General features: G+C 40.8%; 1 protein-coding gene across 1 annotated transcript in view; it reads left to right on the top strand.

Moving 5' to 3' along the window:
- Positions 1-20,746, top strand: part of LOC122922951 (Fc receptor-like protein 5) — a 65,960-nt gene that overhangs the window by 19,944 nt on the left and 25,270 nt on the right. The window contains exon 7 of the mRNA XM_044273727.1: positions 2,627-2,902. Within this exon, the coding sequence (XP_044129662.1) occupies positions 2,627-2,902 (276 nt within the window). The remainder of the gene's footprint in view (positions 1-2,626; positions 2,903-20,746) is intronic.

Genomic DNA, 20,746 nt, shown 5'->3' with positions numbered 1-20,746 from the left:
AATACTTAGGAGATTTATACCATAATTAATGGTGGTTTAGGGTGGCATATAACTGAGTATACTAGACATACCCTGGGGATCCTCCTTGGGTGTTGTACAATATGATGGTGAGGGGCATGAGTAATGGCAGGACTGATAACAAATGTTTTGGGACGGATTCACATGTGTTGGCCGCATCTTCTGGACTGACCGCGACTTCCTTGACCTGAACTAATTGTATCATAGCGTCGCATAGCATCGCAGGTCTAATGTACTGTGCTCCCTTGATAATAATGCAAAATTCCTGACGGTCCAGTGGTATTCACCATAGAAATAATCTGGAGGGTCTACAACCAAAATGTAAAAATAGATAAAAATAATGCCAAATAATATCTCAGAAGCCAAATATAGTGACCAGTCCTGTGGTAACTGCCTACCTATTATCCCAAGCGATGCTTAGGCAAAAGAAACAGGTCATTAAAGGAGTTCTCTGGGAATAGTTTAAAATGGCCGCCTGCATCCTGTCCTAGAATGTGAGCAGCTCCGGGTGTCATCACTTGCAGAGCTGTCTAGGGTAGTGGGAAGGGGGGATCACTACACTAATCTACAATAGATGGTAATGATGTGATCCTGCCTATGATATGTCATCTTGACCAAACAACCTGACAGCATATGCAAGTGCCAGAGCGTAATGTGTAAGGAGGCCCCGACCCCTCAGACCTCTAGACAGCTCTGCAACTGGTGGAACCCAGACCTACTCACATTCTAGGACAGGTCGTTGGTGGCCATTTTAATTCATTGTTGGATCCTTTTAATGCTTTTCTCAAGCTCAGGGATCTGAGTTTGATGCTAATTAATAGCAACCTCTTCTCCTGCAACGTCTCCCTTCTATAACTGCTGGGATCAGAGTTAACCACAATCCTGGCCATTTAGCTTCTTAGCTGCAGACGTCTATACTGACAGTAGCATCTAAGGGGTTTTACAGGCAGCTCCCTCTGTCAGCCCATCAGCACCCCTGCAATACAAACATAGGATGGCAAGGTGCGGATGTGGCAGCCATAAGCTTACCAATGGCACCCATTGTTTGCCATGTATCGGAGCCTAATAAGACTCTGCGTTAGGCAGGACCTAATAGTCATTAGTTAGCCATACACTGACAGACAGAACACATAACAGTAGAGAAGTATTGCAGGAATACTGAAGCGGCCAAAGGATTGCACGGCTAAATCCCCTAGTGGGGCTAAAAAGAAAATGTGAATAGAAAAGACCTCACATAACATCTAGCAACATTTTTTTAAATAGTTTTAATTAGAAACCCATTTTTCCCTTACACGCTTTTATTTTTGAAAAAATATAAAAGAGTAAAAAAAAAAAAACTACACATAATTAACCTTGCCATTTTTGTAATGACTCATACTACATAACAACAACTCCTTTATCTTGCATGGTAGGAAGCACCATAAAAAAATAAAAGAAGAAGAACAATTAGCTTCCATTTTGGTCCCCCTTGCCCCCCCCCCCCCCCAAAAAAAAAGAGTAAGAAGTGATTAAAAACTCAGATGTGTATCCCTGAAAGATTCCAATAAGAATTAGTCCAGCACAAAAGTTCTCACTGAACTCTGTTGATGGAATAATAATAATAAAAAAAGGTATTGCTTTTGAAAAGCGATGAAACAAAACAAAAAGTTATTTTGTAAAAAAAAGTGACGGATATAAATTTCATATCTTCATAATGACCTTTACAATAAAGTTAGCATCTTATTGACACAGAGTGCTAAACTGCATAAACATGTAAAAAAATTGTCAAATTGCTTTATTTTTTTCATTTGCTCGCTCTTCCTCCCAAAAAAATTAATTTAAAAAAACCTGTACATTGTATGCAACGCAAAATGGTTGCTAAAAACCACAACTCCCACAAACTTCAAGGTCTTATGCAACATTGCTGAAAAAAAAGTTAAGACTGCTGAAACACAGAAGAGGAAAAAGTGTATTTGTTCGTAGGGTTAAAATTTGTCACGAAGGGGGTCACACAACTGGTTTATGTCCCAACTATATTTACTGAGGTGGGACCACACCTATATCAGAATACTGCTGCTGAAGTGAAGGAGAACATGCCGCAGATGTGCTGCATACTCTCCATTGACTGCTATGGAGTTCAGAAAATAGCCGAGTGAGGCCACTTAGCTATTTTCGGAACTCCTATAGCAGTGAAGGTTAGCGCATCGTACATGCACAGTCACCTCTCCATTCACCGCTATGGGACTACTGGAAATAGCCAAGCGTTGGCTCAGCTATTTCTACTAGCTCCATAGTGTTCAATTGAGGGGCGACCATGCATGCACAATGCACTCTCCTTTATTTCAAGGGGCCCATTTTGGACAAAGGAGTTGTTCCGAGAGGTGGGACTCACACCTATCTGACATTGGTGGCATATCCTAGTCATATGCTATCAATGTCTGAGATTGGAATACCCTTTTAAAATGTATTGTTTTTTAACAAAATGGAAACAGGAAATTATGTCATCCAAAAAGGACCACCCCACCACCACAGGGAGTCCTCCTTGATATTCACATCAAGTAAAACTCACCATCATCCTCGACACCTTCCCTCCATTTTTCTTTATTATTTATTTTTTATTCTTCTCTAGAGCTCTTCTCCCCTCCAGTACTGAAAGTATCTCCAGAGTTGGTCAACGAGGGGGAGAACATGATTCTAACTTGTGACACAAAACTTAGTGAACATAGGCAGACTACAGAACTGCAGTACGCCTTCTACAGAGACGGGGAAGACATTCAAGGGTTCAACTCTTCTAATATATATGAGGCTAAATTCATAAAGGAGGAAAATTCTGGGACATATACATGTGAGATACAAGCATCAAATGGCAGTGTAAAGAAGAGGAGTAAGGAAGTTCAGATAGAAGGTGAGCAGTGTCATCCTGTTCTGGTCACTCGTGTCAACCCGAGTATTATCTAATGATGGATTGTGTCTCTCCATAGTGTCATATCACTCTATGATCATACTATCTGTAAGTTTGGGGCTGTTCCTACTCATCGTCATCATCTCTATCTTTGTGTATGTATACAATAAACGCCGATCATCCAACAATAACCCTCGGCCACCAACAGGTAATTATTATTAGAAGCTATTCGTTATACTAAAGTTACAGTAAGCTCATAAAACTTTGGAGTTTAGTTGATCTCTTTGGGTCCATTTACACGTCGGCAACCGTTCCGCAATTTTGCGGAATGGGTGCAGACCCATTCATTTTCAACGGGGCCGGAATGCGCTGTCCACATCTGCATTTGCGGATCCGCGCTTCCGCATCCGTGCTTCCACTTCCACAAAAAAATTGCGGACAAGATTAGGCATTTTCTATCATAGTGCCGGCGATGTGCGGTCCGCAAATTGAGGAATGCACATTGCCGGTGTCCGTGTTTTGCGGGTTCTCAAAACACTTACGGAAGAGTGAATTGACCCTTAGATGTACTGTAAAAAAACACAGAATGGAGAATCAGATGGCGTGCACCTGGCTGGTCACCTACACGCCAGTTTTGTCATTGTGGGTTATCCACATAATCTTAAGCAGTTTCAATAGCCTTTTTTAAAACAGAAGAGGATCACAATACACGGTACATGTTTCTCCTAAACCTGAATGCACAACCTCAAGTGAAATAACAAATATTAATGAGCGGTAGTGCATCCAGAAAATACTGAACAACTTTAATGATCAGTGGCTGTGGAAGCACGATGCCAACCAACTGGTTTGACCTTGGGCTATACCTAAGGCCTCATGCATTGGGGACCCCACCATTCATGTGGCCGGCGCTGATGGATGCAGACCCATTAAACTTTAGTGGGTCCGTGATCCATTCACACGGCAAAAAAAATAGAGCATGTTCTATTTTTTTGAGGTGGGGAGGCACGGAGCGAAATGCCACGGAAGCACTCCGTAGTACTTCTGTGGCCTTCCGCTCTTTGCCTCTACACCATATTTTCTGGATTGCAGACCCGTTCAAGTGAATGGGACTTCAACTGTGAAACACATGTGTGCACATGGCTGGTGCTCGTATATAGCGGACCCGCTGTGTGTTGGGCTGCAATATGGGCATGGTCATTACATGTTCAAGAGCATGAGCCCTAAGGGTGTTCTCCTGACAATCCCCTAGTACTCACCCTTTAACTCCTATACAGGGATCTGGAATTTTGTTTAGGAGAGCCACTAGGCCGCTATGTTCTGGAGTAGCCCTGGCATAGCTGACAGCTGACTGACTGGGCACCAAGGGGATTAGGCAAAACTCATAGTCAGAAACAGGCCGAGGTCAAGATAGGCAGAGTTCTTGCAGATCCGTGAAACAAGTCCAAGGTCAGGGCAGGCAGCAAAGGGTCAATACGGTAATTAACCACACGTCAGGTCAGTCAGCAGAGGGTCAGAATCAGGAATTAGATAGAGGTCAGCACATAAGCAGACAAAAGAAACTGCATACCTTACACAGGGACTAGCAAACTATAGAGGAAGGCACCTACAATACTCAGGGGTGACCAGCTACAGGTGGGGGGGAAGGATTACAGTGCATGTGCTGGCCATTTAAGAGCCAAAGGAATTGTGTGTGGGCATCCTAGAGACAGGGTGGAGAGGCCTACGCTGGCAGAAGGCAGGCCAAAGTTGGAACATGGGACTCCGACGGCCAGACCCACTGTGAGAGGATAGTCGATGACCAGCGGGTAAGCTAAGGGGTAAGTGACATGGTGCTCGGGACAGCAGGTTTCCATTGTACCAACAACATATGCATCCAAAAAGTGTTCATGTTAATTTTAATGGCGTTGATAATGGTTTAGGAGTCCAAGAGAGGTCAGTGATGCATCGAATCGTATGTGGGAACGTGTGTTCAAGCAAAGATTTCATCTAAAGATCATCCAGAATAGTTCCCAATGGGACACATTTTGTCTATGGCCTACGGCTAGCTTAGGCTTAGAGATGGAATGTATTAACTATTAATTATTATTTTCTAAGTTGAAACTTATTGAGCCATTTCTTTTTCAGCTGATGACAGTAAATACACCGCTGTATCTCGAGTTACTACTACGAAACTTGACAAGACTAATAGTCCACAAAGTAAGCGTAGTATTTTCACCAATTCTTTATATATGCCTCCACCATCCAATTTGTTGAAATATTGCTTGAGGTTAAAATTTTGGATATATTAATTCCCTAAATGTGTAATCATCCAGAAACAACTGCACCCCAGACAATAGCTCTTCTCACGGACCTCCTTGCTGAACTGAAGGCTGTATTAGACCCCGCAGATTATGCAGGCGATTGTCGGGAGGGAAGCATTCCTTCCCGGCAATCGCCTTCTCGCCAGTGGAGGAGACTATTGTAACGGATCTCCTAGCACCCCGACCGGGTACCTCCGTTAATGGATGCTCCCAGTGCCTCCCGGGGACTCCAAGCACTCCGCTCGACACCGATACCACCACAGGAAACAGGAACAGCTCTTACAAGAGCTACTAGTAATAGCCAGGAGAGTATACACGTATAGCAATCCCCACACACATGAGACGAGGCTCTATGTTGAATGTAAAAACAGCAACTCTTTATTGAGGGCTACCCACCCGTATTTATGCAGGTCCCCATCTGGTTGACACGCCCCTAGGGGACCAGAAGGAAGACTGCGACACAGGACAGATACAACACATCCCCACAATGCATCATGGTTTCCTCCTCTCTGTCCTGGAGACAACCGAGGAGCAATCCAATTATCTCTCAGGACAAAGGGAAATCGCCAATACACATGTGGAGACAACATGACAGACATCACCATTTAAACACACAATGGCACAATGGGACAATAGAAACACACCCAGCATATTCCTCCCCTCTGTCTATCCACTCAACTATCTCCCAAGCTAAAAAGTTACACTTATTATAAATTGTTACAGCTTTGTGAGTTTACATTGTCCATACATATAACTTACATCAATTTAACCAGTATAACTTGGGGACAAACCTATCCAAAATTCACTTGAATAGGTTCAGGGGTTTAAAAGTTAGCAAAAGTATCTCAAAGTATCAACAAAATTGCAGTCCTTAATCAATGTTCACTAATTGCTCTGCGGTCTTTGTTGTGAGGTGGGCACCTTTCACAATTCACTTAAAACCATGCAAAAAGAGAAAACCGCGCTGCTCGGAACAGGTATAAGTTCACATTTAGGAGTAAAAAGGAGTGTCTTTGCGATGTTATTCCTCAGTATCCTGTGTGGATTATCACAAAAGCCGGTGCTCTAATCTCCTAGAGAACAGAAGAAATGGGCCGACCTAGTGAAGTACTGTCAACTGAGTTTAAATACAAGGATTTATTCTACTCACAAGATCCATAAAACAACAATCATATAAAATGTGCACGTCCTCCCATCAAACGCCCGACCCGGGTTTCGCCTCCGCTTCGTCAGGTGCACCTGTGGACTCATCTAGATTGCTCCTTTTTCAAGGTAATGTAGGCGTTACCACAACCTCGATACACATATAACATAGCAAAATTCCCCATATCAGTTACACAATTGCAATACAATCATATTCACATACATTAAAAAAGTCCACAGGTGCCCCTGACGAAGCGGAGACATCTGCCTCATGTCTGAAGAAACATCCGAACTCCGATGTATGACTATGTCCCAGTTGTCCAGGCCTATCTTTATACCATAAAAAAATATTAAAAAGTTATTTTTATTGTTGGTTTTCTAGGTTCTGTTTCAAAAGACAATGGATCTGTAAGTACTACGCACGACTGAACCATTATTCACTTTTTGTCTGCTTTTTTTTTTATAATATTCATGTTTGTTACTGAATGTCATGTTAAAATAATTTTTCAGGTTATAAGCATTATACGAATACCTAAAGTGCGTCGGTTTTTTGTTATATATCTGTACTTTATGCTCTAAACTGTACTTTATGCTAAAAAAAAAAAGATTTACTATACTTTCTAATACTATTTTTTATTCTTGTTAAATGATTACTACTTTACAATCTTATTTTAACTGTACAGTATAATGTATTAGCCTACTCCTGTATGCTAGCACACAATGCTGTGTCTCTATGACACAGGCAGCTCTTAGAGCAACGCTATGTGCAATAACAGCAGGATTACTGAACAGGTAGCCATGGCGTCCTTTGTAGGTCCCACAGTCTACAACCAAAGTAAGTTCCCTTTGATCATGCCGTGGTCACGGACTGTGATGATCAAAGTGTTGGCAGCCAGGATTGCAGGTTTCTCTAGCCCCCGCTGTGGAGCAGGAACATGCTCTAAGAACCAGAGCTGTTAAAGGAGTTGTCCTGGAATTGGAACTTGATGGCCTATCCTCAGGCTAGGTCATCAAATATTAGATTGGCAGGGGTCAAACACCCTGGATCACCAATGATCTGCTCTCTGAAAAGGCATATTACGTGCCGCAGCCTCTTCGTAGGCCACGTGACGTCATGTTTATTGGTCACTTGGCCTGGGTACGGCTCAGTCCCATTCATGTAATTATGGCTAAGCTGAAATATGAAGCACATCCACTATCCAATGGAAGCTACAGTATAAGGGGGGGCTGCAGGACTTATGGGAGCTCTAGTCGGCTCCATGGCTTTCTCGAACAGCTGATCCTCGGGAATGTTGGGAGTCGGACCCCCCGAATCTCATATTGGTAACCTATCAATATCAAAATGTCGTTTTCAGAGTAGAAAAGCACTGGAATGCATTAAACCCTCATAAGACATTGCTGTAGACTGAGGACCTGCACCGCCTGCCATCAAAAAATTACAAGTGGACCTCCCATCTGCTGTTTGTGTTGAATTTTTATTGATGTACATTAAATTACACAAAACAACATAGGTCTCCACCACTAATGAGAGACCTCATAACTGAGGTCAGGGGCGGACTGGGAACTGTCCCTAGAAAAACCTAAAAGTGGCCCCATGTTGTAGACAGGTCCAACTTGACAGAAGGTGGGTCAACACAAGTTGGCAGGGCCAAACCATGTAGGCAGGGACAACAGAAGTACTGCCTACTTCTGTTGTCCCTGCCTACATGGTTTGGCCCTGCCAACTTGTGCAGAACCAAATACTGCCACAGCAGAACTAAATACCACAATGCAGCAAAAAATACTGCCTTGGTATGAAACTGTATCATTGTCCTTAGGATGGCAATACAGTTGAGTTAAGGAGGGCACCTATGGCTGCTGGGTGGGTACATAAGTGCCTGATGCTTCTACATTAATTACTGCTGAGTATCAGATCTTTATGTACCTGGCTGGCAGCCATAAGGACTTGGGTGGGCCCCTGGGCATCACACCAGGAAATTTCCCTGTAGGATCTATGGCCAGTCCACCCCTGCCTGCAGTTTTATTGTCATGGACCTCTCGCCTATCTAATAAACGTCTTTTCCTTTTGCTGCAGGATGCAGTCTATGTTGTAAAAAACTCCAAGGCTAAACAACAAGTCAAGTTCTCTCAAGAAATGCCTGACACTTCAGATGACATCTATCAGAACATCGACTACTACACATGAAATCCTCTCCAAAATCATCTTAGATCATCTGAAATGTTCTGCTAAGACATCTGCAAGCTCTTAATATGGCACACGACAAGGACAGCTTTTCCCTTATATAAATGGCTAATTACATGAAAGATGTCTTGGTTCGATCTAATTATTTGGTATAACAAGACCAGTGCTCAATACAGAGATTTTCCTTAAAGAATTTCATTTCATTTAACTCTTTCGACCCCAAAGGATTTTTTTACTTAGTTTTTCGCTCCCCGCATTCTTAGAGCCATACCTTTTTTATTTTTCCATTTACATAGTCATTTGAGGGCTTATCTTTTGCATAACAAGTTGTATTTTCCAACGCCACCATTTAATATTGCATAGAACGTAGTGAGAAAAAATTCCAACGGTGGTGGAATTGGAAAACAAATGCAATGTTGCCACAGTTAAACGTTTATTTTTTTTATGGCGCTCATTATTCAGTAAAACTAACTTGTGATCTTCATTCTCTAGGTCAGTACGAATCCGGCGATATCACACATGTATACTTTTCCTTGCATTTTGATGCTGAAAATAAAAATAAAACACTTGGAAAAATTGTTGTTTTTTTTTTTGCTGTCATATTCTGACCCCTATAACTTTATTGATACTTTTCTTCGATACCATGTATGGTTTTTTGATCACTTTTTATAAAAAAAATTGTGGGAGGAGAAGCGACCAAGAAATGAAAAAAATCGTCCATTTTGACCATTTTTTTTCATTTAGCCTTTTTCCGTATTGTAGTAATACTTTTATATTTTAATAGTACGGGCATTTACGCACGCAGCGATACCCATGATATGTATTTTTTATTTTTTTACCTTTTTTCTCATTTTGGGGAAAGGGGGGTTAAACTAAAAAAACTTTAATTTATTTATTTTTTTATTTTTTATAGTTCCCATAGGGAACTATAACAATCAACCATTTGATTGCCATTATCATGCACTTGCATTGGAGTCTACGATGATTTTACTACTTTCCTATGCAGCCCTATTACAGGCAAGGGCTCAATAGGAAAAACTGTGCAGCAGCCTCGTGTCATAAACCATGACAGGGGCTGCTGCACACAAGCTCTGGCTCCTCCGATCTCCGCACGGGGGAGCCGGAGCATAACCAGAAGCGCAAGCTTCCCGTTTTCATCGCGTTTAGAAGCCGTGGTCAGGTGTCGGGAAGAGGTTAATAGAGAATGGTGTTAGTGGCAAATTTCTAAATGACATTTAAAAAATCTGCCTGCATCCTCCTGAGAAAATCTGTAGCGTCATGGCCGCTAGGGGTATTGCTTCTACTTAATTTGCAGTGTGCTGCCTGCTGTCAGGCAACATCCGTTACTGGTAATAGAGACACAGAAGATAGCAGAGAGGAAATGGGGGCATGTCAGAGCTAGCTGAGATCCTGAGCCTGATAAAAGAACAGCTTCTACACTTCTTCTGAAGGTCACAGGAGCCTCTTGCTTTTCTGTGTGATCGCTATCACAGAACTATCAGAGCTGAAAACAAGGGAAAGGACATTACAGCAGTACAGTGCAGGCAGATTCCACAGAAGAGAGAAGCCCCCGGCTTTTGAGAGAAATGCATCTAGCTGGGCAGCTAAATAAATAGGCTGAAAAAGACATTACGGAAGCCCAAAAGACCTGTTCCTTCACAGTTATGATTGTACAAATCATGCAAACATTTTTGAAAACTTGCTTTACCTTCCTCTGGACCTCCAATGATTTTCATCTTTACAAACAACGCAACTACGAAACAAATAGCCTAATGGCAATGTGATCTCCTGATCCCATGTAGTATCTATTTGTACAATATGTCTAAAACAAGAACAATTGAGGGGTACAAAAATATTCAACATTTTTCAAACTAGCACCTTTGCAATTGTACGTAGTTAAAAATTTTGTATAGTGTAACAAAGGTGTGTGGAAAAGTGCTGGAGGGGGTGTATACTTCACCCACAGTCCTCAGCTGGGTAAGATACAAAGAATCCACAAAGCTGCATTTGTATTAGCAAAGTGTAATTTGCTGGAGCTGTTTTGTTCATACTTTGCTGTGGGCTGGATTATTTTTCTTATAGGTAGGTTTGGCAGTGGGACCTACCATTTTACACCCTTACTCCAGCTAGCCTACTCCCCCTAGAGTAAGGAGATCCTAGGTGTGGCTACTAAGATCACTATATAGTTACATAGTTAATAAAGTTGAAAAAAGACTTAAGTCCATCAAGTTCAACCAAGGGACAGGTGGGGAGGCGAATCCCAGAAGGAAGTGAGACTCAGATTTCGAAACATTTTCATAAGCATAAATGTCATTTACTTTTAAAAATTCATTATAACCTTTTTTTAAACTGTCCCCTGTTTCTGCTGTGACCACATCCTGAGAAGTCTATTTCACAGATTCACAGTTCTTACAGTAAAGAAGCTTTGACACTTCTAGAGACAGAACTTTTTCTTTTACAGTCAGAGGGCATTTTACATGGAACAGTTTTTCACCATATTTTTTGTATGGCCTATATATATATTTGTATAGGTTAATCATGTCCCCCCTTAAACGTCTCTTCTCAAGACTAAATGAATGTAATTCTTTTAATCTTTCTTCATAACTAAGACCCTCCATGTCCCTTATCAGTTTAGTCGCTCTCCTCTGTACTTTTCCCAGCTCCAGGGCATCCTTTCTATGGACTTGTGCCCAGAACTGAACTGCATATTCCAGGTGAGGCCGCACTAACACTTTGTAAAGTGGTAATATTACATCCCTGCCCTGTGAGTCAATGCCACGTTTAATGCATGACAATATCCTGGTAGCCTTATAAGCATCTGATTGACATTGTATGCTGTAATTTAATCTACGATCTACACCCAAATCCTTCTCCATAGGCGACGCCCCCAGTGCTACATCACCTAGGACATATGAAGCACAGAGATTATTACTGCCAAGATGCATACATTTACATTTATCCACATTGAACCTCATTTGCCAAGTTGATGCCCAATCACTCAGAGTGTCCAAGTCAGCTTGTAGTTTGTGGACATCTTCCATGGACTGCACAGTACTACACAGCTTAGTGTCATCTGCAAAACTAGAAATGGGGCTAATAATCCTGTCCTCAATATCATTAATAAATAAATTACGGTAAATAATAGAGGACCCAGCACTGAACCTTGGGGTACACCACTTATAACCTGGGACCATTCTGAATAGGAATCATTGACCACAACTCTCTGCACACGGTCCTTTAGCCAGTTTTCAATCCAATTACAAACTATACTTTCCAAGCCTATAGACCTTACTTTACCTATTAATCATCTATAAGGGACAGGATCAAAAGCCTTTGCAAAATCCAGAAACACTACATCCACAGCCGCCCCTCTGTCCAGGCTTCTACGCACCTCCTCATAAAAACAAATCAGGTTAGTCTGACAACTTCTGCTGGTTATCACTTATTATATTATTAACAGTCACATAGTTCTGTAAATAGTCCCTTAAGAGTCCTTCAAACATTTTTCCCACAACAGAAGTTAAACTAACTGGTCTATAATTACGTGTGGAGGACCTAGATACTTTTTGAATATGGGCACCACATTTGCCTTGTGCCAATCACTTGGCACTGTACCAGTACCTAGAGAATCTTTAAAAATTTTAAACAGGGGCACATCAATGACTGAACTGAGCTCTTTAAGAACTCTTAGGTGTAATCCATCTGGACCCGGAGCCTTGTTCACATTTACCTTATTTAATTTATCTTAGACCATATCTACAGTTAGCCAATTGAGTATATCACTGGATGTACTAACAGCCCCTGCACCACCGATATCGGCTCCTTTCTCTTCTTTTATATATACAGAGCTAAAAAAAACATTTAGTAACTCCGGTTTTTCCTTCTCTTCAGTCACCACCCCAAACATTTTTGGGATTTGTTTTGCTATTTCGCCAACTGCTGTTTGTGTTCTATTTTTGCAGATTATCTCCTTTTACATATTTTATTATAAACTTAAAAGTCTACAGCTGACCCCTCAGATTTGAATGTTTTTAAATGCCCTTTTTTTGTCATTTATAGCTCTTTTCACAGTAGCTGTAAGCCATGGGAGGTTTAATTTTATACTTGTTACCTACAAGAATAAATTTTGTAGTGCAATTACTCAATGTGGATATAGAGCTCTCCCATTTATCCTTATTATTATGTGACAGTAGCTTCTCCCAGTCTATACCCTGAAATGCTGCCCTCAACCCGGGGAAATTGGCCTTTTTAAAATTCACAGTTTTTGCTTTACCAGCCAGAGTTTGCTTCTTATAGTTCAGGGGGATATAATTATATTGTGATCACTATTACCTAGTGTTTCTCGAACAGTAATATTTCCAACAAGCTCTGCATCATTAGAAATTACCAGATCCAACGTAGCATTGCCCCTAGTGGGAGCTTCTATAAACTGGCCCATAAAGTGGTCCTGCAGCAAGTTGAGGAATCTTCTCCCCTTTGCAGTTGAGGCAGAACTATGACCCCAGTGAATGTCTGGGAAGTTAAAATCTCCCATTATGACCACTGTACCAGCCTGTGCCGCCTGCTCTATTTGGTTATACAGTTGCGTTTCTATCTAATATTAACAGCCCAGTCATGTGAAGAGTCCAATCATGTCTCAGCCACACCAACTACATCTATGTGTTCCTGTAGTACCAAAGTACTTTTGGCATTTGTGTAAATAAATTTTAAATTACTATAACCCGTAAAGTGATTGCCTGTGATTTTTTGGGGGAAACCTTGGTTGATATTGTCTGTGAAGGTTCTCATTTATCCAGGTCATGGTATATCTGTAAAGAATAAATCAAGGCAACTGGACGTACTGTAGATTTCTTGAAAACGTTTCACTCGTTCTTCCAACGAGCTTTCTCAATTCTGAGTGACTGTACAAGAATTCTCTGGGAATAAATATGTAACTGAATCAACATCTGGTAATTATACCCAGCATGGGGTCAGGGGTTATTATACCCAGCATGGGGTCAGAGGTGTTGATTCCTTTATCCTAATTGGAGTCAGTAGGTGATAATGACCTCCCTTGGTTGATATTGTTGGTATGTAACAGGTCCATGTTACCAGCAGTTCTATTTTTCATCGGTGTACAATTCTGCCCAGGCACCTCCCTACTTTCCTCACTAACCCCACTAACTACTACACTATCTACCCCCTTATTAGTATATGACCCCCCTCCCTCCCCCCAGGTCCTAGTTTAAAAGCTCCTCCAGCAGTCAAGATCTGGGCTTACAAATATGCAACATGCTTGCATCTAGTGCAAATGTATTCACCCTCGAATGGCTCTGCATACACTGCACAAGACACACACTTAGTAGCGTTGTCCATGGAGCACATGTTTAAAAGGGGATGAAAAGTAAAGAAAGAAAACAGTAAATAAGGATTTTAATTTAGACCCATGTCTGCTGTAATTGGAGAACATGCTAGAATCAAGCAAACACACAAGGAACATCAAGCCCTAGTTACTTGCTCCCTGTCTAAAACTCAGCTTCTTTAACTCCACTTATTCACAAGTAGTGTTGATCACGAATATTCGAATGGCAAATTTTTATCGCGAATATTGGCACTTCAAGAATTCGTGAATATTTAGAATATAGTGATATATATTCGTAATTTAGAATATTCGAGATTTTTTTTTAATCAGTACACATGATCCCTCCCTGCTTCTAGCTTGTGGGCCAATGAGAAGGCTGCAATATCTTTGACTTTTTCGTAATGCGAATTTTCGTAATGAGAATCAATGAGATTGTGAAAACTCAGATCCAATGGTATATTCTAACCCCCAGGCGTGCCCATGGGGACGCTTGTCGGGGAGGAGTATGCCAAAGTGGAACAACTGTACAGATTTAAAAAAAAAGACGACTATTCTAAAAAACGAATATATTATTTTTTTAGAATATTCGTACTATTCTAAAACAATAATATATAGCAATATAGCGAATATTTTAAAAAAAATGAATGTAGAACAATTTAGCTAATATAGTGCTATAATCTTTTTTTTAATAGTTGTAATTTTTTTCCAATCTAAACTTTAGATGAGTAAAAAATTACAACTATTAGACAAAGAAGATTATAGCACTATATTAGCTAAATTGCTCTATATTCGTTTTTTTTTTGAATATTCGCTATATATTCTTGTTTTAGAATATTACGAATATTCTAAAAAACAAATATATTCATTTTTTAGAATGGTCGTCTTTTTTTAAAAAAAATCTGTACAGTTGTTCCACTTTGGCATACTCCTCCCCAACAAGCGTCCCCGTCACCATGGGAATGCCTGGGGGTTAGAATATACCATCGGATCTGAGTTTTCACAATCTCATTGATTCTCATTACGAAAATGCGCAATTAACACTACTCCTAAAGTCAAAGATATTGCAGCCTTCTCATTGGCCCACAAGCTAGAAGCAGGGAGGGATCATGTGTACTGATTAAAAAAAATCTCGAATATTCGAAATTACGAATATATATCACTATATTCTAAATATTCGCAAATTCTCGCATATTACGCGATCATTACCTTGCCGATTTTTCGAGTAAAAAATGTAGAATATAACGAATATTCTATGAAATATTCGCGAATTCGAATATGACCCCTGCCGCTCATCACTATTCACAAGCCCACTTAGTGCAGCAAGCTCAGCAAGAGCAATCTCAGAATGAGTCCAGCAGTGCAATTAATAACTAGAGGCCTCAAAGCCTCAGTTACGTTCAGAACATGTTGGCTATTTGACCATGTGGCTGTGCAAAGCCTCTTCCTCCTGACATGTTAAAGGCACAGGCGATAAAAGAGACGTTCACTGTATAGTTAGCGCCTAGATGGGCAGGTGTTTTCATTGGTGCTTGTGATGCATTTTGTGCTTTGGCTTCACTCCAAGGGATGGCTAACTTGGACGCCCTGTATTCTGCTGGATGCCTATAATGTTTATGAGGAAAAATAAATATTGTTTGCATTTTTAACCCCCGAAGTCTGAGAGTCTGTTACTGCCAACCCCACCGCAAGTACACAAACTATAGCCACTGTGTTATTCGATAAAACGTAATATACACAGAAGAAAACTGATTATGCGCACCGCCTTTTCTCTGTTGGATGTCCAAATAACAGGTGCTAGGAGATGAGGTCCTGATCTGGAACAATGAACAAATTCAAAACTAAAAATCTCTACCACTCTGTAAAAAGTTCACTTCTTTATTGGAAGACCCTTAAAAACATCTGGTACAATGATTAAAAACCAGGTCCATGCATTTTGAACTTAGTATGGCATGTCCTTAAGCATGATATACTCCTATTCAGTAAAATGTGTCTGTATAACACCACTTGCTGTTTTCTTGTCCACTTCACAGAAGTGGTCGCACGTGCTCAGTATAAATCGTCAACTGTCACCAGCTGTATCTTATGTTAGAAGCTGTGGCAATTACAGGGAAAGAGCTATAACAGAAAGGACGCATCCCCTGAGCTGTGATAGGGAGAGAGCTGCAGTAAAAAGGACTCACAACCTGAGAAAATACACTCCTCCCGAACTGCCAGCTTAAAATAAATCTAGTAAAACAAATGGAGCAATGTCTGGGGAGATCTCGGGATCCATGTGAGGTACAGGGCTGGTTCTAGCTTTGTTAGAGATTGTCATGTACCACATGGTATCTGTTTTTCATTTTTAACATCAATCATGGTATAACCTTTTTAAACTGATCATACACATTGATAATTGCTAGGTCAATATCACTCTCTTCCTACTCCCTGATAACTCCTCCATACACATACACGTTCTGCTTGGCCCTTACAACATCCCTATACATATACGTGTTTGGCTTGGCCAAATGTTTATGAGTGTTTTATGGGAAAACAAGAGAAAGCTGGTGCAGAACACTTCTAGTGGCAGCTCATCTCCCCAAAGAACAAAGAATTGTCTGAAAATATTATGTTCTCCAGATCCTTCTCTCCCCTGACAGATGATGTTGGACCTCCCCATACACATTACAGTGTCACCTGAACCCACCATTCTCAGTATCTTCAACTGACAATGCACTAATGTGTATGGAGGGGCTTTAGGCTTAGGGAAGACTGCAGCAAATCAAATTTTCACTGAAATTCAGATCAAAGTCAATTTGTTTGACTTTGATTCACTCAACCTTACCTTTAAGAACAACATTTTGTTAACTGCATAAAAATAAATAGAGAGAGTGGTCAGAAGACAAGCCGAGATGGAAACCAGACAGAAAATGCAGTAGCAGACGAGAGATAGAGAGTGGTCAGAAAACAAGCCGAGATCAGAACCAGACAGAAAATGCAGTGCCAACCAAGAGACAGAGAGTGGTCAGAAGACAAGCCAAGTTCAGAACCAGACAGAAAATGCAGTGCCAAACAAGAGATAGTATTAGAGTGTGGTCAGAAGACAAGCCGAGATCAGAACCAGACAGAAAATGCAGTGCCAAACAAGAGATAGTATTACAGTGTGGTCAGAAGACAAGCCGAGATCAGAACCAGACAGAAAACGCATTGTAATATTGTAATGGTCGCAGTACGATACATGAGCTGTACTATGTGTATTTACACTTTTGTGAGCAAAGTTTCTGCTATACTTATTGTAGAATTCACAAGCTGCGCTGCCAAAAAAGGCCTCAGGGAGGCAAAGCTTTCTCTGAAATATGGAGACGAGAAAAAGAATTGATACAATAAAGACTGTATGATACGATTAGTATAAACAGGGGGAAATGAAACTAAATGGCTGTTAAGCAAACCTATTACACTTAACTAGGGGGAAACTAGAAAAGAAATTGATAGTAAGGGCCACATTTGAATGATCAGGCTGCTGTGTTATTCATAAGGTGTCCTCTTTAATTCTCTTTCGGAGAATGGTCTTCATGATCTCATCAGGGCTATATGGGCTGATAGTATGTCAGATAGATCCAGAAGACATATTTCCTCTGTAGGACCTCAAACCTATGGTAAGTATATGTTGGGACGTGATTGGTGGGTATAATTCTTATAGGAGAAATCTTCTTTATGTCTTAGAGCACAGAGGCTACTTAATTAGTGTTTCAGATATTTCGTCTTTATATTGTGAAGATGTTGACTGAGCCTGTCATGAAGGTCCTGGGTTGTACGGCCTACATATTGTAATCCACATTTTGATCCAAAGTGTTTAATCAGAAATTTCTGGTTGATGGTATTTGACTTGAATTTAGTGAGCAGGTGTAGAATGGGCTGGCAACAGAGACATCGGGGAGCTCCACAGCGATAACTTCCAGTTCTGTCCTTTGCAGCAAAATTGTGTGATGTAGCATGCTGCCAGAGTCTGCTGGGATCCATAGCCAAGATCCAGATTAACTGGCGTGTGCAGCACAGAAAACAGCTAGCCAGTTTGGTAGTGACTCAATAAAAACTTGGTAGGTTGTCACAGGTATCTGGAGCCATGCTGACTGCAGTGCATCCCACAGTGGCTGGAAGGTGCATAGGGGAGGGTTCACTGAGCAGACACAATAATCGTGGTCCGCAGATACTCAATTACATTTAAGTCCGGTGAATTAGGGGGCCAGGGTACTACTTGGAAGTTTTGGTCATGCTCTTCAAACTAATGTCGGACAGTTCTAGCCTTGTGACAAATCACACTGGAAAATCCCATCTGCTCCAAGGAAAGAAATCAATATGTATGAATTTACGTGATCTGCAGGTCTGGGTTCATACCCAGATCAGTTGAGAGTGACTTCCACATGAATGAGTTGGCCCAGAGAATGTAAAAAAAAAAAACATTCCTTAAACCATAACTTTGCCACCACCAGATTGTGTTCCTCCAGCAATGGCTGCAGGGGGTTTGTTCTCTGATGTTTCTCACATGACACCCCAGTGTTCATCCGTTTCATTAAGCAGAAAACGTGATTCGTAGAAGAAGACAACCCTATGCCAATCAGTGGAGGTCCAATTTATTAGCAGAAAATTGAAGCCTTTTCTACTAATACAACTTCATTAGCAGAGGTGCAGTGACCATCCATCTGCTTCAAAGCCACATACTCAGTAGGGTTTGCTGAACTGTTTTAGACACATGTCACCATTCGCCTTCCTTCCTTTTTGTAATTGGCATCGAGACATTGACAGAAGACAACTTCTCCTTTTACACTCGAGAGCATTGTCTCCGTCCATCCATCATGTCCCCAGAGACGTCCGTGTTATTCCTCTGTAAGTACAATGATCTTTATGTCTTTCAGTCGCTGTCTGATGGTGAACAGTAATAGGGGGTGTAATAATGTAATATACATACCAGCCATAACTAACCGGCCATCTCCCATCATAAACATCCCATCTCCTCTATATACAGATGTATACAGTATTTTAATCCCTGTCTGATGGTGAACAGTAAGAGGGGGTGCAATAATGTCACATGAAGAGCTCCATCACTACAAGTTACTGGCTACATCCCATGTCCCATCACATTTCCTCTGTATACAGCTGTGTACTGAGTATAATGTCATATAAATACCTCCATCACTACAAGTTACCGGCTACACCCCATCTCCCATCATATGTCCTCTGTATACAGCTGTGTACTGAGTATAATGTCATATAAATACCTCCATCACTACAAGGTACCGGCTACACCCCATCTCCCATCATATGTCCTCTGTATACAGCTGTGTACTGAGTATAATGTCATATAAATACCTCCATCACTACAAGGTACCGGCTACACCTCATCTCCCATCATATGTCCTCTGTATACAGCTGTGTACTGTGTATAATGTCATATAAATACCTCCATCACTACAAGTTACTGTATCTGGTGTGACTCCCGTGTACAGAAATCACTGCCTCTTATCATTTACGGCAATTGTTGATTAGCCCTGCACATCGGCTTGGAATTTTAACCTATTCGTCCGTGCAAAACAGCTTCTCCTCTGTTTTGTTGGTGGGTTTCCTCCCATGAACTGCTTGCTTCAGGTCCTTCTACCACATTTTTTTATTATTTATTTATTCTTTGACCATTCTGTGGTACAGCTACTTATCTGCTCAGGGTCGTTGTCTTGCTGCATGACCCATGTTCTCTTGAGATGCAGCTCATGGACAGGGTTTCTGATATTTTCCTTTATAATTTGCTGGAATGATCGTGAATTCATTGTTCCATCAAAGATGACAAGCTGTCCTGACCCAGATGCAGCAAAACAAGCCCAAACCATGATACTACCACCACCGTTTCTCACAGATGGGATGAAGATTTTATGCTGGAATGCAGTGTTTTCCTTTCTCCAAACATAACGCTTCTCATTTAAACCAAACAGTTCTAGTTTGGTCTCGGCCATCCACAAAACATTGATGCAATGGCCTTCTGGCTTGTCTAGATCTTCATTAGCAAACTGTAGATGAGCAGCAAAGTTCTTTTTAGAGATCAGCGGCTTTTGCTTTGCAATCCTGCTATGTGCAACAATATTATTCAGTGTCCTCCTGATGGTGGACTCCTTGTTGGTCCACCACTCCTGGGGAGGTTTTTTTCCTTTCACATAGCCGTATGAGGGCTTGTTATTTGCAAGACACGTAGTACTTTCTAATGACATCTTTTGATATTGCATATGTTGTAGTGGATACCAGGAAAAAAAAAATCCAACTGGGATGGAAATGGAAAAAAAAAAAAACGCAATTCCTCCACAGTTTTATTGGTCGTGTTTTTACATTGTTCTGTGTTTGGTAAAACTGACCTGTTACCTTCATTGTCTGGGTCAGTACAATTATAACAGTACCACATTTATATAGTTTTTCTTGCAGTTTAGTACTTAAAAAAATAAAACTTTGGAGAAAATCTTTTTTTTTTCTTTGTATCGCAATATTCTCACCCCTTAACTTTTTTAGATCAACAGTTTAAATTAAATTTTTGGGGAGGTAAAGCGACAAAAAACTGCAAATCAGCCAGTTTGAGTTTTTTTCCACTACATGGTTTACTATATTGAACAAATAAGTTTATATTTTAGTAGTATGGGCATTTTGGGATGCAGAAATGCTTATAATGTTTATTTTTATTGTTTATTATTATTTTTAGGGATGAGCGAACTTCATATTTTTAAGTTCGGGTTGGGGTATATGCTGAATTGCGCTATGGATTCCGTTACCACGGACCATAACGCAATTCCATGACAGAATGCATAACGGAAGGCCTTTGGAGGCATTCCGTTATTCATTCCGTCATAATAGAAGTCTATGGGCTGCATAAC

This window comes from Bufo gargarizans, unplaced genomic scaffold (genome assembly GCF_014858855.1).
Source record: "Bufo gargarizans isolate SCDJY-AF-19 unplaced genomic scaffold, ASM1485885v1 original_scaffold_1081_pilon, whole genome shotgun sequence".
Classification (NCBI taxonomy): Eukaryota; Metazoa; Chordata; class Amphibia; order Anura; family Bufonidae; genus Bufo; species Bufo gargarizans.
This window is presented reverse-complemented; position numbering and strand designations above follow the sequence as displayed.